Here is a 26,502-nt window from a genome sequence, read left to right as displayed (position 1 = left end):
CTAAAATTGTTTGGATGAAAAAGTTCCCAAAAATCAAAGAATGAAACGAAAACGAATTTACTTTTTCCTGCCTTATTTTATTTTTTCTATTAATTAAATATTACATTCCTTCTCTCAAACCTCAACCACTCAAACACAATAAAACATACAAACGGCCAATATAAAAACAGTGCATTCATTTTTACAGTGATCTAAGCTGAAAAACAAAACAAACAGTAATGTGTCTAGTCAAAATCACACTAATAAAGATCTAATAGGTAGGGACGTTGTACCAGAAAAGGTGCACTACGAAGGAGCACTACATTTTTTTGTATTTTTTGCATTTTTTTTACTTCTAAAAAGGACTATGATTACATAAACTTTTAAAAGAGAAAAAAAGAAGAACTGGGGAGTTGAACAGTGAAAGAAACAAAATGTTTAAAACAAAATAGGGAGTTGGCAGAGAAAGAAAATTCAGAAACAAATTTAGGAGGGAAAGTTCTACGAGCATCGACTACAAGGATAAACTTCTACCACTACAGAAAAAGAAAAAAAACTCTTATTCCAAAATATAAAGATAGAGACTAATCGATAACAAAATGACCAGAAAGTAACACAACATTACGGTTAATACTGAAGAAAAAAAAGCACAATTCAAGATCTTTCCAAAAAATTATTGGCCTTTAACATGTAGCCTTCACCAATCCCAAACCCAAGAAATTAAATTTCATCATAAGGATTTTCCACTCAGGCAAGTCAATAAAAGTGAAGCATTCAATGTTTCGATATAATTCATTTAGTTACATGTCCAGTTAATCTTTAGTCGGGGGTCTTTACATACAAAAAGTTCAGTACATCTTTCTTAGGGTGTCTACTGTTTGTTGCAAGACTGCTTGGCGCAGATGCATCCATGTGGGACCTCAACGTCACGCCACAAGTCAACTGGCTGTTCCTTGATGAGCTCGCTGCGGGCTTGCATCTTAGACTTGGTCTCCTCAACATCCTCAGATGCCATGCAGAAGTAGCCGACCTACATAGGATAACAGTTAAAGAAACGGATTTAATTCAGTTGCACAGTATTTGTCAATACGATGTAGCCAAATGTTTCCTCCAATATTGAAACTACCTGGCCAAAGAATGTAAGAAAATGTGCACACAGTAGATTCAAATTTATTGTCATGGAAAATAAGAACTAGAATTCTTTTCAGAACTGAGAAGTCTCCCGAACACCCCAACAATCTACTCTGCAGTAGTAGAATTAAGCAAGACAGTTCTCTAAGAACAAACTCTGGCAAGTAGATACACACATGGTGTTACCGCAAACCAAATATACATTGATACTTCACCATTCAATGCCTTAAATCCTATATAAGAACTAGAAAGTTTCACCCCCCCCAAAGATTTATTTTTAGAATGTGTATTTTCCAGATAATCACACAAAGCACATTGTTAATGCTGTATATCTAAGCAAGATCTCGTAATAATTTCAAAAAATCTAATCAATTATTGAGTTGCTTCATCACCAGTTCTTTTCAGATTCCATAACTTGTATGAGAAATCATTTACATAATTCTCCTGCAAAATCTTAGTTCTGTTGATCTTTACACAACACACGGGACATACTTCCTTACGCCCCAACCGAAAGACACAGCAATTATACGCCTTTCTTAATATTTATGCATGAGGTGCGTCCCAATGCTAATCCAAAACGAGGCGATGGGCTCAGCCACTGCAAGTGATAGGAGACTTGCGCCCATAGCCTCATTTTGGGTAAGAATAATGATGTCATGCATAAGTATTAAGAGAGGCGTATAATTAAAGAAACTTATCCTAGTATTATCCTAGTATTAAACTGACCTTGATGAACTGCTTGGTTGGGATGACAGTTCCAGTGAAGATGTTCTCTGGTCTCTCGACGTTGCATCCCATTGGGCACATCATGATGGGCTCTTTGCTGAAGCAAGCAGCGGGCTTGTTGGCAAGGTAGACAACCTCAGGAAGTGGGTGCAATTGCTCCTTGGTCAGCTTGCATGCTGTAAGATAAATAGCATACACCATTTATCGGAAAGTTTAAAACAAATAATCATACTCTCACAAACTTAGGACTAGTCCTAGGCAATGCTAAGAGATAGGACTAGTAGTAAGTTAAGACAAGTTACTGGTCCTAATTTGTATAAGACTAGTCTTATCTCTTTGTCAAATCGACCCCATGGCAAAATTTCATTGAGTTGCTTAAGCACAAAAAGCAGCTCAGCACAAGAAATTTATGCTCACCAGCATAAGGTTACCAGCCAAAATGCAACGAGACATAGTAGCATTTTTAACTGATATCCTGCTAATTGGTTGCTTAACGGAAATTCTTTAAGCAATATATTATTCTTAAGCAGCTTTATGAATAGGGACACAGAGACAAAGGATTAGTCTTGAACTTAATAATTATTCTCGCCATAATGATTTGTATTGTGACGACACATTTTGCTCAGCGGTAGCCCCCTGTGGTCAAACTAAGACTTGTTCCTTTATAGCACCATGTAATGGTTTACAAGGTGCTGTGGCGCAATATGCTGCAAATCAAACCAGGAACACCGGGGTGAACCCCTTCTCTTTTTGATAAGTGCACTGGTTTCTTTTACTTGCATTACACAACACACCAAACCAACAGCTTTACGTCCCATCGGAAGGACACAGCAATAATGGTTGAGTGTCTTGCTTAAGGACACAAGCGTCACGGCTGGGACTCAAACCCAGAATCTGCTGATCAAAAACACCAGAGCTTGAGTCTGGTTCTCTAATCAGCTCGGCTACGACACAGAACTACCACTAAATGAATTCTGTTGTTTTGTTTGTGGTTGTATTACTTGTCCCCAGCCTTGACATTTATAATGTGCTACTCAACTAGGTCTCAGAATTCATCACTGCAATAACCTATCGTTCTGAAAGTTTGTATATACTCAACGCCTTGAGTACCTTGTTTGGTAGATACGTGCGCTATATAAGACTTTGATATTATTAAAGGTTTTCTCGGTCAATTTCGGAAAATGAGCAGTCAATTTAACTCTGAAGCTATTCTATTTCGCGCGAAATCGAATGCTACTGAAAAGGGTCATTCGATTTCAATTTATGATTAGTCAAAGGTAATGTTGCGTCATTCAGTTTCACAAAACAATCATTCGATTTAACAATTCATCAAAGCAGCATTCAAATTCGCAGACGCTTCTGAGACTTGTGTGTCTCGAAAAAGAGTGACGATACGCTAAATTGAACAAAGTGCTAAGGAATTTGACTCGACTCAAAACGAAATTGAATGGCCAAATTCTGAATTTGAAACGCAGTAACAAGTGGATAGGCAATACAACTTTAATTCGAACGCATGAAAATTCATAATACCGAATTCGACTGAGAAAACCTATATTATTATGATTACTTACTGGGGTCTTCACAGCTATCTCCATGTACCAGCCAGCTGGCAGCAAACTTAGTGCTGTTGGTCTGCTCCTCCCTGATGGTGTTCTTCATCTCATGGAAGGTCTCTCCGTTGAAGTCACCGCAAAGTCCTACAAAATCAAACAAGGAGTCAAAAATCATCTCAAATCTTCTTCAATAATAATTTCATTTCTTTTACAATTATTCTGGCTGTGAAGCCATGGACTTTTAAAAAAGGGCACTTAATCACTCCCAATGGCGAGACGACAAGAAAGGAAGTGTTAGTCTTAGATGTGGGTTGAAAACCCCAGAGGATTATTTCAGGGAAAGCTTTTTAAAAGGAGGTAATTTCTCACTCAAATATTAAAGACTTCAGGCCTGATGCCTTTTATCATGCATCTGAACGCCCAAAAGTTCATGCAAATCTTAGGTGTTTTATCTTTCATTATTCTCTTGCAACTTCAGTGACCAATTGAGTCAAAATTTTGACAAATTTGTTATTTTATGCATATGTTTGGATACACGTAGTGAGAATACTGGTCTTTAACCATTAACAAAGGTGTCCAGTGCCTTTATCCTCAAGGTAGGGTACACATTTGTGACTTATGCCAATTAAAAAAAATTAAAAAGAGAGCAAAAAAATACTTACCGCAAGTCTTGTTGACGTACCACGGTGAGACAGAGCTAGTGACGTTGTCTTTGCAGTACACAACAGTCAGACCAAGAGTTGCCTTGATGGTGAAGTGGGTCTGGTTGCGCTCAATCTTACCAAACTCAACGTCCATGGCTGGGGAGTCGTGAGTTCTCATCTCCTCAACACCGTTGTACTTTAAGATAAAAACAAAAGTAAGGACAAAAGTTTTAGGACACCATCTCCACAGTCCCAAGAGGGGGGGGGGGGGGGGTGTTAGTTAAACGCTAACCTCTTTAAAGTGCAAATGAAAACAAATTCCTAACAGTGTTGAAACAATGAATACTAAGACACTTCTGAGACCTGTAGAAAACCCTCTCCTACTTACTACCAACTCCCAACAGAAAAAAACCCTGAAACAGCAGAAACACTTTGGGTGGGATGTTGACCCACAACCAGGAGAAGTTATTGTACAAACCAACTTGTTATTCTTGATGTAAGAATCGTCAATCAGTCAGCGTCATGTTATTAGAACTTGGTAAATGTTTTCTCATTCACCAATAAATTGAAATGCTTACATACAGCAATACTAGTTGGTCAGACACTGCTCTACGATTGCAAGAGTCGTGGGTTTGAATCCCACTCGAGTAATGTGCCTGTGATTTGTTTTCACAGAGCTTGGAAAAGTATCGAGTAGAGTGCTAACAGACATCAGTTTAATATGGGTAAAACAAAAATGAGTATCTTTGTCCCCGATGCAAATTTAACATGTATTAAATATATTTAAAATGTCGGATTTCTGACTGTAGTATTGCTGTATATATACAACAATACTACAGTCAGAAATCCGACATTTTTACAAAATGTCATCAAAATCAAAAGAGTTCTTACCTTCATGACAACCTCATGATTTTGATGGGATCTTGTGAGCAGCTCAATCTTGTTGTTCTCGATGAAGACAGTGACGATGGGTACCATGTGTACAAGGTTGTTTGGTGTTGGTGTGTTCTGGACCAAGACGGTGAAACGCTTGTTGGGAGAGCAGTCCTTGGTCAAGACATGGGCGCAGCTTCCGGTCAAGTTGTAGTTGTAGGTGAAGTTGTCGTAGGTCTTGAAGTTGCCGGTAGTGTTGTAGGTGCAGTTGCCTGAAAATGGAAAAAAAACCAAAAAATAAATATTATTTTAAGAAAAGCAACTTCTTGTCCCTCAATATATTGTATTTGAAATACTACTGCAATAGGTAGACTGATGATTCTTGATCGAATTAACATATTGTAAAGTCTGAAAGTGTTGTTCAAATTTTGGAAAAAACAATGGGGACAATTTTGGGCAAATAACAGTGCCCAAAATTGGGCCAAAAAAAGGGGTAAATTCCCGCAAAACAGCATCAGTAAGAATAGTCTCCTGACGATGACTAGAGCAAGCTAGTCAAAATGCTCAGACCAATACTAAGAACTCACTCCGCGATAGTGAATTTAGTAACGATCCACTAAAAGCTAAGGTAGTAGTCCAGGCTGATTTTCTACCTTTCGCCCAGGTAGTAGTTAATAAGCAGGACAGTTCTTTTCAAAACTCAAGTCTCCTGACTTCCGAAAATTTACTTCGCGGTGGTAGTGTATCTTTCTCTTAAGACTTTCTCTTAAGAACATAATCTACCTGGCAAGTAGATACACACATGGTGTTACAGCAAACCAAATATATATCACTACAACATATATATCCAAGAAATCTTACCAGACAGGTATTTCTCAACCACACGTCTCTGGATGATGGAGACAGCCTTGGGGAGGGTCTCCTTCAGTACAGAGGAGTTGACGGGGACGGTAACATTGAAGACTGTCACCTTCTCAATAGGCATGTGCAATTCTACATCCATGGTATGGTTCTCCTTAACCTAATACATACAAATATTAAAAGAATATTTAGGTTTTTTTCCCGAAAGATTTTATTTATTTATTTATAACTTTATATTGAGGGTATTTGTTCATTTAGCAAAGCTGATCATTAGAGGTTCTGGTTTAAAAAAGAAAACAAATACAACGAAATTTCCTGTGCATGGGGTGCTTGCATATTATATAAGGTGCAGTACCCTCAAGTTACCGTAATAAGATTCAAACTTTGCTAATGATCAAGTACCCGGCCGTACAGGACGCATCAAAGCTTTCATACACATGCTCGCCAGGTCCTATTTACTGCTGTTACATCAATTCATATGAGGTCATTGTGGTGGTACAAGAACACTAACCACAACATGAAGGAATCATAATTATTTGAATCACAAAGACGAGTAAAACATCGCTTCTGGCTTTTTAAAATTTTGTGTTTGAAACTAAGATATACATTAAGAAGTTTGTATTTGAAGTGGAGTCTGTGCCAAATTTCATAGAGCTCCTTAAGCAGATAATCATGCTCAACTCTTTTTTGCTAAGCAAAATTAAGTAGGATACCAGCCAATGGGTGGTAAGCTAATTCTGGTAAGCAATAATTGTTTTGTGCTTTGCTATTTTTTGTGCTTAAGCAGCTCTACGAAATCAGGCTCAGGTCTGAGTGTGTTGTACTGTTGACAACACCTGCATTGGTTATTAGCCTTGCAGACAAGATGCTTAGCGTTCAACAAACATGGAATAAAACTCACCCTCAGTGAGAGAGTGGTGGAGTTGATGATGGGGTTGAAGACTGGCTCACGGCGGATGTCAACTTCGGTGGTGGTGGTCATCATATCCAAGATCCTTGGCAGAACGTGGGTCTTAGTGATGTAGGTAACCTGTATATTTCACCAAAGAGATACACAAGAAACAAGTTATTACAAACAGGTTACTAATTTCAAAACTAATACTGGATTTGCAGTTGATAAGCAATTTGATAGAACAGAAGTTAAGCATCCCAACTATGGGCAATTTATAATTTTTTAAATTTGTTAAATGAGAGATCGCCTTATAACACAAGGCTTTACAGGCACTTTAAGGTGAGGGGCTACAATTAACCCATATGGGCTATCACTGCCACCTATTCCTGGTGCTGAAACAGGGTTTTCCAAGGGGTCTATTCAAATGAACTTACATTCTTGAGCCATTGTGGCGTGTCAGCCCAGAACATGGTGATGTTACGGGTGTTGTTCCAAGTCCAGCTCTGGCTGTTGACCTTCAGGAAGTACTCGCGGTTGAAGTCCTTGTCAGTGTTGTTGATCTTCTGGGTGTAGGTTCTTGGCAGACCCCACTTGGCTTCCATGTCAACCTCCTGAAATTCAATTCGGGGGAAAAACGGTTGGAAAGTAATATTCACTATCTTTAAGAAATTTTGAAATTATTGAATAGCTAGAAATTATTGTTTCCATAGTAACCATTGTGTTGACAAAAATTTTGTATTTTATTTCAGGGACTGTTTTGTAAGTATTTTTTATAGACGAGGTCAGATTATTTCTGTATTTGCCACATTTAGTGATGATCAATGGACATGGATATTTTTTGCACACTTTGTTACACTTGTTTGTTTCAACAATTCTTATCTTGCAATAAATCTTTGAGAATGAACAAGCGAGTTGACTCTTTTTTCGAAAGTTAATAACTTTATTTTTTTCGTTTCACATTGTTGCTCCAATGAAAGTTAAATTTCTCATTCATTTTAGTATAAAAACCCATTCATATAGGTATGAGTCATTCCACAATAATCGACTCAACCTACCTCTCCCATTTTGTTGACAGCGACGACATCAGCTCTCCATCTTGGGCGGTTGGTGTCTCTAAGAGTGATTTCAATTCTCTTATTGGCATGGTTCAGAAGGAAGTTAAGGGTGGTGGTGTTGGTGTATTCCATCTGCTCCCAGTTCTTGCCAGTCAAAGTCATGATGATGTCGATGTTCTGTAAGGAATTTATTTATTTAATTATTTCCAGGCAAACAGTACAAACAGAGAAACAAAACAAAAAAATAAGACTACAGAGAACAAGCCTGTGGATAACCAAAATTAGAAAGTAATCACTATATTGAGGCATCCAGACAAAAACAACCTACAAAGGCACATCAATGTACAAGAGAACAAACACGCCATAAAAAGCTGGAATTGTTCGTAGTAGTGCATTAAAAAATCTATTAAATTTAACTCAACATTTATTTCCATATACCAGGATTCAGGCATTGAATTTGGTTCTTGAATGGGCACAGAAATGTTCCTCTTGTAACTCAAAGAAACTCATCATGGCGAAGGATGAAAAGAAACAAAGTTACTTATGAAAATGGCCATGACTTGAACTAGAGACCAGTGCATTGGTGTGTCAGTCCTTCACCAATTTAGGTAGAGTTTGGTTGGCGTCTGATTAAACAGTGTGGCCTCGAACATCTTAGTAAGAAGTTTTGAGCTTCACCTGCTCAAGGAGTTCTAATAAAAAAAATTCTTCATCTTTAACCTTATAACTATTAATCCTCAAAATTTGTCTTATGATTAAACTCACCTTCTCTCTCTCCCAGTTATCAACATTCTTGACATTGTATTGAAGCTTGATGGTCTTGGGTGCCATGGGTTTCCTGAGACTGAAGATAGAAAGATGGCTGGGTCCGGTAAGTGGGTGGAAGGGGGATGTGGGATGACCAAGGCGTGGTACATAGGTCATGTTCATGCAGACGAGTTGGTCCTGGAAGGGCTCCATGCAGATCACATTCTGGATAAAGAGATAAGACAAAAACAAGGATGAAGGAATGTCTTTGTAGGGTGCTTTGAAAAGCAACCACCAGAAAAGATATTGACAAAATAAAAAGAGAGACTGCCAAAACAGGGCTATATAGTTGAGTTGGTAGAGCGCCGGCACGTTCATTCGGAGGTTGCAGGTTCAATACCAGAATTGTCTTTAAAGAGTGCTTCAAAATGCAGCCCGAACAAAGATATTGACAATATAGGGAGGCTGCCAAACTAGTGATATGTTGCTCAATTGGTAGACTGCAGGCACATTAATCCCCAGGATGCAGGTTCAAGTCCTGCTTTGGGCCAAACTTCATAGCGCTGCTAAGCAAACAAACTTGCTTAGCATGAAAGTTCTCCCTTGATAACAGGATTAGCAACCAATTTTCTACGTGATATTTTAGGATACACAAACAACAGCTGAATACCAGTAACAAGCAACATGAAACAACAGGAAATTTTGTTGGTAATCCCTTTGTTATCAAGGATGAAATTTTCTGCTAAGCAAATTTTTGTGCTAAGCAGCTCTATGAAATTGGGCCCTGGCCAATTTTTCTTTGTTCATTAAAAAATTTGCTTCCAAATTCCTTGCATGCTTAACAAGAAATAAAATTACAAGTTTAAAGTGTATGAACAGAGATAATTCAAACATTAGAAAAGAAATAAAACTTAACATTAATCGCTGTTTTCTGAAATAAACTTTTGGTATGTCTAGCCATTCATTTTGATTTCCTGTCTCAGGTTTGTTTGTTTGTTCCATACCTTGACTGGCTTTCTGTTGGTAAGAGTGGTGTTCACAACGGTGTGGTTCTCGGTCGTCTGGTTGCCCTGCCAGAAGTTGTACATCTTGTGACTAAGGAGAGAGGAAAAGTAACAAATATGGATCAATTATGAGCACGTAGACACCTTGAGTATTGAGAACAAAAACTTTAACCAACAATTACAAAAAAATGTTGTATGCAATTTGTCAGTATTTTGTATCCAATGTTTTTTAATACTTCTTGAAGTATTGAGCGTTTGAACATTTGTGGAAACAGCACAATATCAATCTTTAATCATTATTATTCAAATAAAAAGGAACAAGGGAAACATTAGGGTTTTTTTCCTAAAAATCCTATGTACAGGGAAAAAAGGGCTCATACTTGAACACGTAGGTCCACATACCTTGTAGGAATAACACTGAGTGCTTTGCCCACCATAATGCCCTACAGCACCTTGTAAACCATTGCATGGTGCTATGTAAAGGAGTAGCAGCCGGTTTCACGAAAGCCTAGGATTAATCCTAACTCCAGTAAGGACGAGTAACCGTCCTAACTAAGGATGAGTTCAATGCGTCCTACGCATTTGGATACGGAACTGAACCCGTCCTAAGTCCTAAGATTAATCCTAAGTTGGGAAGAGTTTGGTGAAATCGACGGCTGGTCTCGTAGTTCCCACATACCTTGCAGGAAAATACTGTATGTTAAAGCGCTGTGAGTGCACTGAGTGACATTTATGCGCGCTATATAAGAAGCTGCTATTATTATTTTCTATTACTTACGTGAAGTTCAAGAAGGTCAGGTTCTGCTCAATCTGTGGGATGAGGAGCTCATACTTCTTCTTGAGGAAGTCGATGGTGATGTTGGTCTTTACTGGCAGGGTGAAGTTGAAGGTGGAGTTGACGGCAGATCCGAACTTAATCAAGGGGGTGTGGACTCCCATCTTGAAGATGGCGTTCACCATGACCCTATTAACAGAAAAACAAATCAGTTAACTATTATATGAATAAATACCATTATGTAGGATAGCTCTCTATTATAGTGAGTACAGCTCCTACATCATGTCCTACTAGTTTATACATATTTCTCTCATAGCAACCCAGTCTGTGTTTTTTTTGCTTTTTTTTTTTTTAACTTGTTGACTAATGAAGCTGAAACTTCTACAGGTAAATTATATATTACATACATCTTCTTTCACAGTGAGTTGGAATTCATGACATACTTATAAATAATAATAATAATTTATATTTATACCACGCTTAATACTACATTTCTAAGCGCTATTTTGCTGGTGTCCTTGAAGACTTTAGTAAACCAGGGCAAAAGCACCAAATAAAAATAGCGAATTATAACCAAATGACATGACAGAAAACTTGATAAACAAAAGGTACAAAAGGTATGAAAACCTTTTAAGGAGCACTTACTCAGGAGTGATGTTGAAGCTGGCAGACAAGCTCTCTTGCTTAGAGATGAGGGATGGAAGAGCAGTGACGGTGGTGTTCATGGTTACTCTCATGATGCTGGCAACGGTGGTGTTGAAGGAGAGAGGCAGACCCATGATGGTTGGGTACTCGTATCTCTGGTCCATCAGCATCATTCCTATCAGAATATTAGTTATAATTAGTTAAAAGGGTCTGGGCACGTTTTGTCTGACACAAAACACAATGTCTACAGATTTGTTATTAAACTTCCACTGCTTGAAGATAATGATGATAGAAAGCATCCCTTAATGCTACCTGATGAGATGCTGTAGTTTAAATTATTTTAAGTAATTATCGATGGTGTTCGGTGCCCTTAAAACACTATTTATAAATACCCCAGACAGTTTTGCTATTCCTATTGGTGGAGAGCGCGTCAAGTGGTGTTTAAACGGGGGTGTTTAAACGGTTGATAATGACCAGTTAGACTCTGTTTATAACTGGTTAGTCTTAGTGCAAGACGCTTCTTGTTACCGGCGATGCGGGCGCTGTCGGTGAGTTGGCCGCGCTGTGTGTGAAAGGAAAACGAGAACATCTAGCACCAAGACTATACGGGCACGAACGAATCCGGAAACTGTCGGAAAAAAACGTCTCAGTCAGAACAGTGCAACACATGGACGTACAGAGCTCAAGCACGTCGGAAACGGATAAGTTTTACACAGTTTCTTCCTTTATCACGCCTTTTAACCAAAAAGGTATTTATGAATGGGTAGTAACTCGTTCTTAAACGGCCGTTTAAAACCTTGCAGGGTCGTTGCCATGCGGCAATGACACTGCCTGGTTTAAACGGCCATTAAAGAACTTGTCGCTACCCTTTTATTCCCTTAATAAAAAGCAGTTGAAATATGAAGAATGATGTTTACCCTTGGTGGTGTTGAAGACCTGTTTCTTGGCGAGCTCCTCGTCGAGGTTGCTGAAGTCAGTCTTGAACTTTCCTTCCTTGATCAGGGTGGTGAGGTAATCCTTGTTGATGTCCAAATGGGTGATGCGGTTGCCGAACATGGAGACAACGAGTTTTAGACGGGGTTCCTCGGGTTTGACCTCATATGGGCTCACCTAGAGTCCAAAGAAAGAATCAAAAAAGAGTTGTATAAACATCTCATAGGGCTGTTTCTCAACTATAAATCAGTGTTATAGTTACCAACACTCACCTTGCAATCACTCGAAGTACCAGACTTTGTACCCAGACTTTGATTTTAAGTACTTATGGCAAACTTTCTTATACGTGCAAGAAAAAGAGGGCGACAAAACAGAAGATGGAGAGATGAACTTAGTACATACAAGGGCATTGCTTGGCAATAGACAGCGCAGGATAGAGTGAGATGGAGATTTGGTGAAGAGGCTTTACTCCTGCAGTGGAGTGAAACAGGCTAGACGATACGTGCATTAATGTAAGGAATGTCACAGTGCGTCAGGGGATAGGACACAAGAGGGCGCTATTGTGTGTAAAACTCTAATTGCCTGACGGCATATGGAACAATGCAATTGTAGTATTCGCTCTACAGGTGAGTAGAATGAAGTGGACCTTCAAGACACTTCATGCAATTCTAGTTTCTGAAGTGGAAAGAACAGGTTTTTTAAGCAGACGAATTGAAGAAATGTTGAAGAGAAGAAGTTCTTTACCTTCTTGTTGATCTTGAGAAGCTCCTCCTCATTGGTGGAAACTGAGCGCCTCTTGCGTGTGTTCTCCTTGAGCAGATCAAAGACACTCTTGCGCTTGTAGAAGAATCCGTCATGTCCGAGCATCTTCTCCAACAAGTTGGTCATGCCACTGGTCTTGACATCAACCTAAAGACAACAGAAGGTAACTTTGATTAGAGTTCCTAAGACAAATGTTAGAAATTGAAGATGTTCTTTGAGTGTCAGGAAAACGAACAAAAGTGAAGAAGAAAAACAACAACAAAATCATGGTGAAGTCCACGCAGGAAGAATAATTTGTTATTGGAACACCCAATCTAAGATAGGTTTCTGACAGTTACAATTATCAAATTGAAATTAAGGGGGGAAAAAACTTGTATCTTTTTCCACAACCACATTATTTCGAAGTGAAAAGATTCTCAAATTGCACTATAATGTTGGCAACTGCTGTACTTTCAAACTAAGTATTTTTTGATTTCCATAAATTTCAGGAGTGATTACCACACGGCTACCTTCTCTTTAAATTTTAGGAACTTAGAGCATGCTGTGGAAAGAGAAAATAAATAAAATAATATTATGGCTACCTCAACAATCTTGGTCCTCTTTCCGAACAGTTCAACTTCTCCGACAAGATGGGTGCGTTTTGGGGTAAGCTCTCCCTCTGAGAAGATAGTCTGGACCTCCATCTTGGTTCCCATCTTAGTTTCCTCTATTTAATGAAAAAAAAATTTAAATCACGATGCAGCCATGCAATATGTTGTTGTAAACAAAACAAACCAAAAGGAAGCTTGGATAGATGAAAGGGTCAGGAGCCAACTTCTTAAAGCTGTTAAGCAAAAAATGCTGCTTAGGAAATTTGTATAGTAAGCAAAAAATGAGTGGGGCACCAGACACACAGTGTTAACATTATGGAATTTGTTGACTGGTAACCAGTTTCTGCTAAACAATATTTTTCTCTGCTTAGGAAATTGTTGTACTTGCATGCTTTATGAAATTGGGTCCTGGGTTTTTGATACCATTGATGTTTTTACTCCCCAAATTACTGCAGCAATTGTTGATTATGTAACAATCAAGTGATTTTGTAATAATTCTGCTTGTTCTTTGCTAACTCTCAAATCATTTAGGAAATTATGCTTATTAGAAAAGGTTAGTTACCCTGTTAGAATCCTTATTGGTGAGACAAAAAAACACAATTTTATTCATTCTAATGAAACGGGTGGGTAAATTCTTTACTTGGCTGCAACATCCTCCCATAAGAAATAGTGTTAGGTTACTTTTATAATTATATTTCCACTTACGGTCGAAAGTGCGAACAGCGCGGACCTTGGAGTAGGTTGGTCCCATATTGACTGGCTTGGTGAAACGAAGAGCATAACGAGCAGCCAAAGTACTGATTGATAAAAAAATACATGAACAATACTTTTTCAGCAAAGTGCGAAATTGAACAGTTTTTATAGGCTAACCTTGTTACAAGACAAGTAAACAACACAAGGGAAACCAAACAAATAAATCTCTGTACAGGACAGGAAAGTTGTTACAAATCATTGCAGGCCTGTCAGTTTTTCTTTATATTGTAAAGACCCGTTGCATTAAGTATAAATATTTTATCAAGTACATTCCTACACGTGCACATAGTGTAGGCTCTTATAGACATTTTAGGCTTTTTAATCAAAATTTTTCTGATTTTTCCAAGGGCAATAAAAATCGGAAAACAGTCTAAAGTAGGAACAATACCATAATAATTTGTTATGCGTAACCATTTCTTAAAATGACTGAAAGTCCACAAACAGCTTTCTCAAGACGATGATCAGAGCATTCTGATCGAAATGTCGAGTTGAAACCAACGGTTCTTTTCAGAACCACCCCAACTCATTGGAGATAGTCATTACTTGGTGTTAATACCGCAACCCTTTCCATATTGTATTTCCACCATGCAAAGTTTCAAATCCTAAATGACTAAAGTCGTTAAAAAAAAAAAAAATACTCACAGTTTCCTGTTGCAGGGCTGTACATCCTCTGCAAGGAACTTGAGGTGGGTGTAGATGAAGGATCTGACCTGCATGGACTTCTCTCTGTTCAACTCCTGGCCAATCAGGGTGAAGACACTTGGGCGTTGGTTGGTCTTGGCGATCACGAGGTAGCAGTTGACACGGAGCTCAGAGTCCTCATAGGGATTGCGAAGGATGGGCAGCAGGATGGAGAGAACCTATGGGAGAAGAACAAATAAAGAAAGGGTAAAGATTTCATTTTTAAACAAAAAATGCAATCTGCTCACATGAAACAAGAGTTAGTAAAAATGTACCCATCCAAGAAATTTCTCCTCGATCCATTAGAGTCCCGGCCGATTTTCTACCTCTGGCCCAGGTAGTAGTTAAAAAGCAGGACAGTTCTTTTCAGAACTGAGAAGTCTCCCGAGTTCCGAAAGTCTACTCGGCGGTAATAGAACATAAAGCAAGACAAGTTCTCAAAAGAACATAATCTACCTGGCAAGTAGATACACACAGGATCTACCTGACAAGTAGATACACACATGGTATTACCACAAACCAGATATATATTTACACACACCTTTGGTTTGCAGTAACACCATGTGTGTATCTACATGTACTTGCCAGGTAGAGTTTGTCCTTTAGAGAACTGTCTTTCTATAATCTACTACCGCGGAGTAGATTTATCGGATTGTTTGGGAGACTTCTCAGTTCTGCAAAAAACTGTTCTGCTTTTTAACTAATAACTGGGCGGAAGGTATAGAAAATTGGCTGGGACTACTACTTCAGTCTATAGGATTGTTATTAACTGCACTACCGCGGAGTGAGTTCTTAAATTGGTCTCAACATTCTGACTAGCTTGCTCTAGTCATCGTCAGGAGACTGAAGTAGATCATACTCAGATTTACCTTGTTGGGCAAGTCCTTCAGTCTCATGAGAGCTTGCACAGCAGTGATTCTGACATCAAGGGTCTGTTGGTTGAACTTCTGCTCAATGATTGGTTGGATGACTGGGATGAAGTCTGGGAGGCCGGCTTGTCCCATGGCAACCAAGCACATCTCGCGGACCTTGGTGGTCTTGACGGTTTCCAGGAGAGACTTGGCTTCCTCAAGGGTCATGGAGTCATCGAGCGCCTTGGTGGATTGCTGTGCAGCGGTCTGTGCAGAAAAAACAAGAAACAAGATTATGATGGATTGATAAAGGTATTTTCTTTGTTAGTCATATTCTCCTAAAACGGAGAAATAGGGAGTCGTGGCCGAGCGGATAAGAGCACTGAATTCAAGCTCCAGTGATTCTCGGTCATGACAGATGTGTCTCTGAGCAAGACACTTAACTATAGTTGCTTCTCTCCACCCAATTAAATAACAAACCTAAAATGAATTGAATTGTATTGAATTGATAAAAAAGGAATGACCTTAAAATGAAATGGTTAACCTATGGTTAAACCCCTAATTGTTTACCTTGGTCTTGTAGACAGTCTCGTCCCAAACAGTCAGCTTGGTGATCTTGTCAAAGGTCTTCTCACAGTTGGTAACAGATTGGACCAATGATGGGGAGACGTACTTGTGTTCCTTCTTCAGCATGTTCATCTGGACACCAAGAGAGCGCCAGCAGGAATAACGGACACTGGTGATGTTGTACACGTACTCGGTGTTGACCTTCTTGTTGTGGGGCCATTGGAGGAATCTGTGCTCGCAAATGTCCTAAAAGAATTTGATGCAAAAACATTGTGTAAGTTATGGTTTTAAAACTGGAGGAATTTGGGGCACGCAACTACCATAAAGAATTTGAAGCAAAAACAAAATTTTAGTTGAGTGATAAAACAGGATAAAACCAAATTTGAATTACAGTTTTAAAGCTTGTATCATGGCTTGACTTTTTATATTAATAAACACATGAATTGCGTGCAAAGCTTAAAAGGTTGCAGTAAGCTTATGATATTGGCTTTACCAAAGTGTGAACAAATCTATTTCATTCGAGATTTTTTTCAAGTTTATTCAAAATGGTATCTCGAATTAAAGATCAAGGTACCTGGGTAATCAAAAGTCAGCTTAAAATATATAAAAAAATAACAAAAAGTTGCAAATATAACTTCACGATCACAAAACAAAACAAAATCAAAAGAACTGTTTAAAAGCACACCCATCATCATCATCATTCGACAAAGCCTTGCATCCATGGCCACCTCATCTTCAAATTGTAATGGGGGCGCACTCCTGGAGTTGCCACCATCACCTGTTCTCTTTCAATCACTGCTCTTTTCAGCTCTCCTACACTTCTACCACTCTACTGTCACATTGTCCATCCAGGAAAAACCCATGAAACTGATTCAGAAATAGCGAGACAAAGTTTAACAAACCTTGAGGTATTCAACAGATTTAACGGTTGGCTTCCTGATGGTTCCAATCTTCAGCATGAGGGTAACTTTCTCCTCGGTGGTCAGAAGGGTCTCTTCAGTTGTGATCAGCTCCTTGACGAGAAGGACCATCTCTTCCTGGTTGACGTAGGGGAGGGCCTCAATCAGCCACTTCCTAGGATGAGAAGAGGTGGGAGACAGACATGATTACAAAAGAGAAATAAACAGCAAGACAAGTTCTAGAAAGAAAATAATCTACCCAGCAAGTAGGTATACACATGGTGTTACCGCAAACCTTGATAACTCACCAAGCAATTCCTCAAATCCAATAGACCCGATAATAGTTATAAAATTGAAGAATGACACAAGGTAGACAAGTCAAAAGGTCGTGGGTTCAAATCCTATCCTAGTAATAAGACTGTGATTTTTTTCACAAAGTTTGGGAAAGTACTCAGTATACAGTGCGAACACACATGTGTATAAGTTAATATTCTTAATCCTGACGCTAATTTACAACTATTAAATCGTTGCGGTACCCGCTGCTAAAATATAGGATCCAAAATTCCTCTAGCTACCGGGCAACCTCAGTGGTCTAGTTGGTAAGACACTACTCTAGAACTGCAAAGGTCATGGGTTTGAATCCCACCCAAGTAATAATATGCCTGTGATTTGTTTTCATACAGCTAGGGAAAGTACTGAGTTAATAGTGCTAACACACACCAGTGTACAATGGGTTCAACCAAAATTAATACATTAAGACTCTGTTGAGATTTATGATTTCTGTGTTTTGTATAGTAAATAAATTTTTACCTTTTTTCGAGCAAGGTCTGGGAGGACAGTTTTTATGACTTTGCCTTTCCCTGGACGGCCTCTGCTTGTTTTTATGTTTGTATGGTCCGAAGAAAAAAGAAAAAAAAAGAAAGGAAAAAAATATAATGAGGGAATGTCTTCTTACCTCTGGAGGGGCTTGTCACGGACAAGATTCCAGATGTCTTGGAGGGTGTTGAAGTTTGCCTCAGTAAGACTACGGACAAGGAGGATGAAGTGACTTGGTGCATCAACGGTGAAGTTGACAAGGGACTGTGACTCCAGTTTCTTCAGCATGAAGTGAACCTGATTACCACAAACAAAGTTGCTTAGTAAAAACAGATAACCACTCATTTTATTACTTTGCTTGTAGTGTGCATACAGTAGTTCTATAAAACCTCTTTTGTTTGCAATTTTTCTACTACTGACATTTGTAAGAGTAAACTATAAATAAGAGTAAACTTGTGGGTACAACCATGTAATAATTCTCTTTTGTGTTGGCTCTGAAACAGCCGGTTTGGTCTCGACGTTTCAACCAGTTTCAAACATTCTCTGCTTGGCTTCAGGAGAAAGCTAACTTTAAAGATAACAGTCTGGTGCCCAGGTCAGAGTTATTCTCTCATGAGGCAGTGTTGGCTCTGAAAAGAGCCAGTTTGGTCTTGACGTTTCGAACAGTATACTCTGCTCGTCTTCAGGAGAAAGCATTTGTCTTACAAGAACAAGGTTACCAGCTAAACTACCACGTCACAAATACAACTGATGACTGGTATCCTGCTTATTTTTGCTAAGCAGAAAATTACAATGGTTTCTGCTTAAGCAGCCCTATGAAATTGGGCCCTGAGCTCAAAATGTTGTTTGCCGCTTTACCTTGTTGACTGTGTTGAGCATCTCTTCCTCAACCTTAACCACCTCAGGGACCTTGTACATGAGATTGCCACGAGACTCCTGTTCCTTGGAGATGTTGAAGAGGGGATCCTCGGTCACGCTGAACAGCCTCAGAGTTTGGCTACAAGGAGAAAAAAATCATCACAAATGTTATAAAGTGATATAATGTCCAGGCAGTGATGTCTCTAAAAGTGAACTATAAATCTTAAAGTTAACAAAGTCAACAACGGGATTGGCATGGCCAGCTGAGTGTGAGCAAAACAATCAATCGTTTTAAAATACATTATGGCAAAATTTTCTAGTATGATTTGCTGGTTTGTTTCCTAATTCAGTATACTTTTGAATATTTTGTGTAACAATTCCACAAACTATGGCTATCTGGTTTTTTATTTGCATTGGTCGGAAAAAAACAACAGGTTGTGACACTGCAATAGACCTTTATCACGATGCAGCCATCTTGAATTATTCCCATTGTATCAATGTAACCAAGCCGAGGCTGGAAGAACAAAAAAGTCTGGTTCCTAATTATTATTATTATTAGCATTCATTGTTGTTATTCGATATGAGGAACATGACCAAGATGGAGGCAGCATGATAAAGGTCTATAGAAAAGTCTATAGCACTTGAATATAGAAGAATAGAGAGCACTAGGAAGATTTACTCACTTGACATGGACGGAAATGGAACCTCCCTTAACTCCAAGAGGGAAGAAAACGTAGCGAGCATCGGACCTGACTTGGTTGATGATGAATCTCTGCTTGGTACCAGTGATGTTGTACTGGAAGATGGCAGTGGCATCCATGGAGTCCTCAGTCTGCATTTGCGAGAGAAGCAGATAAATAGAAGGAAAGCTTTTTAGAAATTTTTTGTGTGTGTAATGTAACACATTGATGAAATAGACCATTGTGCGTTAGTTTGAATATTGTCTGGTACAATGATGCGCTTGATCCAGATTTCGGATGGGACGTAAAGCCGTTGGTCCCATGTGTTGTGTAACGCATGTAAAAGAACCCAGCGCACTTATTGAAAAGAGAAGGGGTTCGCCCGGTGTTCCTGGCTGTGGCTGCTTAATGCGCCGTAGCACCTTGTAAACCCTTATAGGGTGCTAACTCATTGGGTCTCAGAATTCATCTCTGCAATAACCTATCTTCCTGAAAGTTTGTATACTCAGCGCCTTGAGTACCTTGTTTGGTAGATACGTGCGCTATTATAAGACTTAGATATTATTATTATCACAAATTAGGGTCTACCACTTGGTACCAGGGTTTGCACATTTTATAATGGAAAAAACCTAAATAATATTTAGGCAAAGTTCTTAAGACACCTACAAAGAAATGAGTAGTTTAGTAAGAGTGATTAAAAGAAACAATGTTGTACCTTCTCACAATCGATACAGGTTTTAGCCTTGAAGTTCTTCTCCTTGTTGACAACAGACTTGGTGCAGTTGGTCAGGTCACGGACCTTGGTCACGTTGAGGATGGTGACGAGGTCTTCATTGGTAGTCTCCTTGACAGTGTACAGGGTCTTGCAGGTACCAGACACTCCCTCCTGTACACAAGACAATAAATGCATTAAGTTCAGTTTAAGGGTAAAACCAAATTAATATTCTTTATCCCCGATTCAACATCTATAAAATATATTCCTAGCTAGGGTGCAAATTCAACATCTATTAAGTATATTTGCTGTTGTTTGGAAGCCAATTCAACATGTATTAAATATATTTGTTGTTGTTAGACTGACCTCTTCTGTCTCATAAACCTTGTCCTTCTTCAGCTGGAGGCTGATCATGTTGAGGATTCCCTTCTTGATGTTGGTGATCCATTCTGGCTCTGTCTTGTTGGTGAAGATGGTCTCGATCTACAAATACAAGCAAGGTCAGAGAACAGCTTAAAAAAAAATTCTTTTCACCTCACAGCAAAAACTGTTAAGTTTTGTTGTGTTTGTTGTATAGTAAAATAAAACATATTTATTTGCTTAGCAAATTTAAGTGAGTAAACAGCCATACGTTGTGTACAATACATAGCAACTCAGCTAATAAACTTTTTTCTGGTAAAGCAGGAATGCTAAGCATTTTGCGAAGTATTCCATATACATGTCTTGAACATTTTTGTTAATAATTTTGCATTAAATGTTTTGATAACAAAAGAGGATGCATTCAATTTGAACTCCTAGAGAGTATTGTAAAAAATATCAAGCAGAAGTATAAAAAAAAAAAATATCTTGTAAAATGTGTAACACAACAAAACCAACAGGAGGGCGTTCTATCGATAAGTTGGAAGCAACGATCATCAGTCAATTTTGATTTTATACTTTGCATTTATCTTTAAAATCTATCAAGCACTTGACAATGTAATTACATCTTGTTCAACAAGCACAAAAGTGAACCTCTTCATTTTAAAGTCCAGATTATGACATCGGGGGCAAAGATTGTTATTATTTAACAAGAGCCATTGTCTGATCAACAAGATAAACTAAAGTGACTATTATCTATTATCGTCTTTATTTGGAGGGGGGGGGGGTTATGTCATCAAAAAACGAAAAGCGTTCCCCAGGGATCACAACTAATTGTCATTTTAGTTTGATGACCTTGACTATACTTTGACTGCAGAAATACCAAACACTAGAACTTTAAACCTTATCTTGGTAATGAGATTTGACACACTTGTTTATCTTTGTCATCCAAGACCAAAAGAGCAGACACAAACTTATCTCAAAACTTATCAAACAAATTTGTTTATTAAGCAAAATCATTGTCACAATAAGTAACTCATGCCTTAAAAAAGATAAATCTCTTTTTGAGGGGAAAAAAAATGGAAATATTAAAGACCATGACCCCTCAGAAAAATTTGACGATAATAAAAGGTTATCTCACACGATGAGAGCAAATTGAAAAGAAATGAGTCCTGCATTATACTGCCTTTGTTTTAAAACAGGAGGGCGCCCTATAAGAGTAGAAAACAGATTTGTCAGCCATTAATCCGGAGATCCCAGGTTCAAGTTTCGCTCTATAAGTTTTTGTTTTCTTTATTCAACCATAAAACACTCCAAATTGTACAAAGTTTGAAATGAATTTCATACCTTTCCCTGTGACACTTGGAAGGTGACGTTGTGCTTGGCCAGTTTACGGAGCTCGATGGTAGCGTTGGTGGAGTTACGCATCGTCTCAAGTCTATCATGGGTTCCATTGATCTCAAAGACTGTCGTGTTCACCATCTGGAAATGAGTCAAAAGAAAAACTCAAGTATATAGAGAGAGGAATGTTTCTCTTAATGGATATAAATTTAAATGGATTTAGTCTCTTCTCATATCAACCCTCCCCTACGGTTCCAAAACTCCCCAACCCTTCTCCCTTTTTTCTTACCAAAACATGCCAAGAATAGCAAATAAAAAAGGAGCTCAATCTAACTTTCTCAAATTTACTCCGAATCACTTGAGTAGGGTCCCCCAACTATGTCTAAAGACTGACACATTTAAAGATTCCTTTTCCATCTAATGCAATAAAGCTTTTTAATAGTAGATGGATGAGATAAAAAGGTTCCCTTACCATATTTTGGGTTTAAATTTGATACGCCCTCACTCTTTTATATTTCTGTAAAGTTTTAAATTTAATTCTTGTTATCCACTGTTGTTTTGTCTTTACTTGTATTTAATTACCATGTACACAGGGAAGACAAATTTCTTGCTTTTTATCAAGACAACACATATTTTGAATTAAGCCTGGGTGACTAGTGCGACTAGTGTCATAGTCTGGACTATTGATTGCTTTGTGTCGCCCACCCTTATTTTGAATCTTGAATCCTGAAATTGAGCCTTACCCTCATGTTCCACAAGCCAGTGGTGAGTGGGACGATCTCGACTGTGCAGTTGATTCTCTGTCCAATCGTTTCATTGCCGGTCTGAGGGAAGCTTGTCCTGACATCACCGGTGAAGTTGTACCTGTAGGTCTTGCCAAGCTCGAACTCAGTTGGGTACTTCTCCGCTGTAATGGGGAGTGGGAGGGGGAGGTTGAAATAATACAAGACATTACAATGATGAAATTTCCTGTCTTGTTCTTTAATAGATGATAAATTTGCCTCAAGGATAAAGAATATTATTTGGTTTTACCCTTACACCAATGTGTGTAAGCACTGTACACTCAGTACTTTTCAGTGTTCTGTGAATTATTTTTTGAGATTGCCCTTTTACAGAACTTAGGAAAGTAGTGAGTATACAGTGCTTAGACACATCGGTGTAAGGGAAAACCAAATAATATTGTCTTTTTCTTGTTTAACCTTAAACATGTTTGAAGCTAAATGGCAGTCAAAAGTTTTTAAAGATCAACTTAAATTTTCTTTACAAAATGTGCATCAGTTCATTAAAACAAAACCTTTAAAGTTTCCTAATTTTCTTTAGAAAACTTAATTTTACTTACGAGAGTTACGGTAGATGGTAATGCTCCTCTCACGATCTGTGATTCAAATAAAGAAAGTAATACAATTTTTTGAAAATTATCTTTCGAGAATAGAAAACTACAAAAATGGTTTCAACAAAAATTGCACAGTAAAAGCTGTAAGAAGATTTTTAAGCTTCGAAACTAATTGTTAAAGTTCTTTCAAAAAAGACAATAGTTAAGTTTTTTAGAAATAAATAATTAAAATGAATAAAAGGAGAATTTCTAACATACCGTTGTTCTTAACGATGGTGGTTGCGGCATCTGGCATAAAACAAAAGAAAAGATAAAGAAGATAGTGAGACTGGTTTGAAAATGAAACCATAAAAACAAGGCTTTATGTTTGAATATAGCTCGACAAATCACAAATGTAAGAAGCAATCAAACTAACAGTCATTGACTTGAAAAAAGGGGGGAAAAGGGGAAAATATATCAAGAAACTAGGAAATTTCTTTTCCTACACAAGCCAAATAAAAATATACAAAGGAGAACATTGAAATAATTATTCCAATAAGTTAATTTAACTATGAGCACCGTCTCAGAATTTCAATTTTTACTTCAATTTGCTTTAAAACTAGATTTCTTGAAAATAAATTAAGTAAAAACCCAACAACTTGTCAAAATATGTTGCAAATTTGTTATTAAAGCATGATGTTCTTCAGTGAATGGTACAGCATTTTCTCTACCAACAGAGGGCAGTATTCTAATAGGATGTAAAGTGATTAATTACTTTTCCCTGCCTCCAAGTCTCGAACCTGAAGTTTGGCTGAATGCCAACAAGAACCAATCAATCATCAACTCAAATATTTATAGACCTGCTTAATTTCATAAATCATCCAAACGTAGGTAATAAATTATTGTCAATAATAACTAGGTACCTCAAGGGCAACTGTTGATGAGAATAATGACAATTTCAATCTTGAACTTCACAATAATAATTGATATGGAAGTAAACATCCATTTTGACACTTATTTTTTCAAATCCAAGAAATTTGAGAACAATTTTACTACATGAGAATAAATAAAATGCATGAGACATACAAAGTTATCACGGTTAAACTGGAATACATTGGAGTTGCTCAACCAGCAAAAGAATGACAAAATTGAGAAGAGCTAATATGAAAAAAGTAAAGCCTGGTTCATACTCTCTGTGAATGCGGAAGTGATACATAGTTTTGCTGCAAATGTTTCGCAGGAGTTGAGCACAAGTCAACTGACATGAATTATTCGTTGCAAATTTGTGATGTCAAAACTCAGATTGCATTTGCACTCGCAGAAAGTATGAAACCGGGCTTAACAGAGATGAAATAAAACAAAGTTTGAAAAGTAGTAACTTACTTGCCAAGGCAAAGCCTAACACGAGCAGCCAAACATTCATGACTTCTTCTCTCTTTCTTAGCGATTTGCTGATGAAACTAGAGAATCTCTTTTCTTCCCCACTTCTGAAGTTCTCTGGGTCCTGTCTTCTATTTTATACCCTCCACTTCATTTGCATACAATTGCCAGACAACATCATAGTACACTGCTGGCTTCAAAGTGCAGGAACACACAGAATGGACACTGGACTACAGCTAGCATCCGATTGGCTAAAACTTTTGGGGGCGGAATTCTGATTAGTCACAGCTACATGGGCTGACCAGGGCTGTGCAGACAGACTCTTCTCTGATTGGTCAATCTAGACTGACCTTGGATAAGGATATGCTGCAATCACATGTGATTGGACAGGAGGCTCCTAGCATGCACTGGCAGTTTGTACCCATTTGTGACAGATTTTTTTTTAATGGGTTGGTAAATGGGAAATCTTTTTACGGGACGTGATGAACAACTCTAATTGCTATTATATCGGGACAGAAATTCAGCTAATGTTCATACCAAGATAAGAGTAAAGTTGAGTTGCTATGATCTGCCGCTGTTGTTGTTATAGGCTACAAGTGCAGGATATCATAATGTTGCTTTAAATATAATCTGTTATTATAATGTTGATTTGAATATAATCTGTAATAACACAATAGAAATCAGCAAAGCTGCATTCTCAGCTCAATTTTTTTAGAGTTTGTTCCATCAAATAATTCCTATGATATGTCTCAAAAAATTATTATTATTATTATTATTATTATTATTATTATTATTATTATTATTTTTTTTTTTTTTAATTTCCAGAATAATTGTTAATGTCTGTCAGTGATGGTATGCATGATTATTCTTTAAGTGAGGTACTGTTCAACCTCCTTGAAAATGGCAGTAAAATATACTTTTAGTTATTGATACTGACCATTTCTCATTTTGATTAAAGGCAGTGGACACTATTGGTAATTGTCAAAAACTAGCCTTCACAGTTGGTGTATCTCAACATATGCATAATATAACAAACCTGTGAAAATTTGAGCTCAATCGATCATCCAAGTTGTGAGATAATAATGACAGAAAAAAACCACCCATGTCACACAAAGTTGTGTGCGTTTAGATGGTTGATTTCGAGACCTCAAGTTCTAAATCTGAGGTCTCGAAATCAAATTCATGGAAAATTACTTCTTTCTCAAAAACTATGGCACTTCCGAGGGAGCCGTTTCTCACAATGTTTTATACTGTCAACCTCTCCCCATTACCCGTTACCAAGTAAGGTTTTATGCTAATAATTACTTTGAGTAATTACCAATAGTGTCCACTGCCTTTAAAGTAAAGCTTTTTAGGATAAAAAATCAATTTGTTTTCGTTTTTCATTTGAATGCCTAACGCAGGGGCATGATTTATGAAAGAGAGAAATCTGGACAAATTTTATTTGCTGGTATACTGTTGCTGCGAAGACACCTCCAGGAAGCAGGCAATCTTGCTGAGCAGAAACAGGTTACCAGCCAAAATGCCACATAATGTTTACTATTTGTGACTGGCACCCTACAAAATTTCGCTTAGCAGTAAGATTTGCTTAGCACAATTTCTAAAGCTGTTAAGCAAAACAGCAAATTTCTTGGCTAAGCAAGACATTACTAGGGTAAGGGTTAAGCCAAGTACTAGTCGTAGCAAACCATATAGTATACTGGCTGGTAACCTATTTTGGCTAAACAAAAGTTTTTGTGCTTATGTCTGATTTTGTGTTCACTGAGCCAGTCAACAGTAAAGAAAAGATCTAAGGAAAAAATAAGTTTTTAAAAGTTTCTTTCTTAAAAACAAGGTCAGCCCATATACAAAACAAACTTCCTGTACTAGTTGGCAAGTGACCAAGTATAAATCAGCTGATATGACCAAGGTTCCTCCGCAACCTTGGCAAACAACTCCTTTAATCTGTTCAGGGCCACAGGCAGAGTTCTTAAAGCTGCGATGTGCATAAAAATAACATCTTGTTTGACAGCAAATCTGTTTCAATGCTTTACAAAAAAATGCAATTTTTTCTTACAATTTCCGGGCACAACTTCATAGAGCTGCTTTAGCACAACATTTAGCTAAGCATAACGAAACCGTGCTT

General features: G+C 37.9%; 1 protein-coding gene across 1 annotated transcript; it reads right to left on the bottom strand.

Moving 5' to 3' along the window:
* Nucleotides 1-56: 56 nt before the first annotated feature.
* LOC139946122 (vitellogenin-like) lies at nt 57-24,508 on the bottom strand. The gene is made up of 31 exons (XM_071943735.1): nt 24,381-24,508; nt 23,277-23,306; nt 23,025-23,060; nt 22,429-22,592; nt 21,692-21,826; nt 20,354-20,470; nt 19,991-20,161; nt 19,279-19,427; nt 18,596-18,734; nt 17,877-18,034; nt 16,925-17,096; nt 16,026-16,268; nt 15,474-15,722; nt 14,566-14,783; nt 13,876-13,967; nt 13,162-13,286; nt 12,563-12,727; nt 11,803-11,995; nt 10,886-11,060; nt 10,244-10,429; nt 9,466-9,556; nt 8,480-8,686; nt 7,715-7,891; nt 7,094-7,270; nt 6,669-6,797; nt 5,768-5,927; nt 4,925-5,178; nt 4,052-4,229; nt 3,408-3,533; nt 1,837-2,012; nt 57-1,009 (listed from the first exon to the last, which is right to left on the bottom strand). The coding sequence occupies exons 1-31, from the start codon at nt 24,418-24,420 to the stop codon at nt 851-853; spliced, it is 4,791 nt and encodes a 1,596-aa protein (XP_071799836.1). The 5' UTR covers nt 24,421-24,508; the 3' UTR covers nt 57-850.
* Nucleotides 24,509-26,502: the final 1,994 nt, after the last annotated feature.

Source organism: Asterias amurensis, chromosome 13 (assembly GCF_032118995.1).
Source record: "Asterias amurensis chromosome 13, ASM3211899v1".
NCBI classification, from domain to species: domain Eukaryota; kingdom Metazoa; phylum Echinodermata; class Asteroidea; order Forcipulatida; family Asteriidae; genus Asterias; species Asterias amurensis.
Note: the sequence above shows the minus strand (reverse complement) of the source record. Positions and strands in the feature narration are given on the sequence as shown.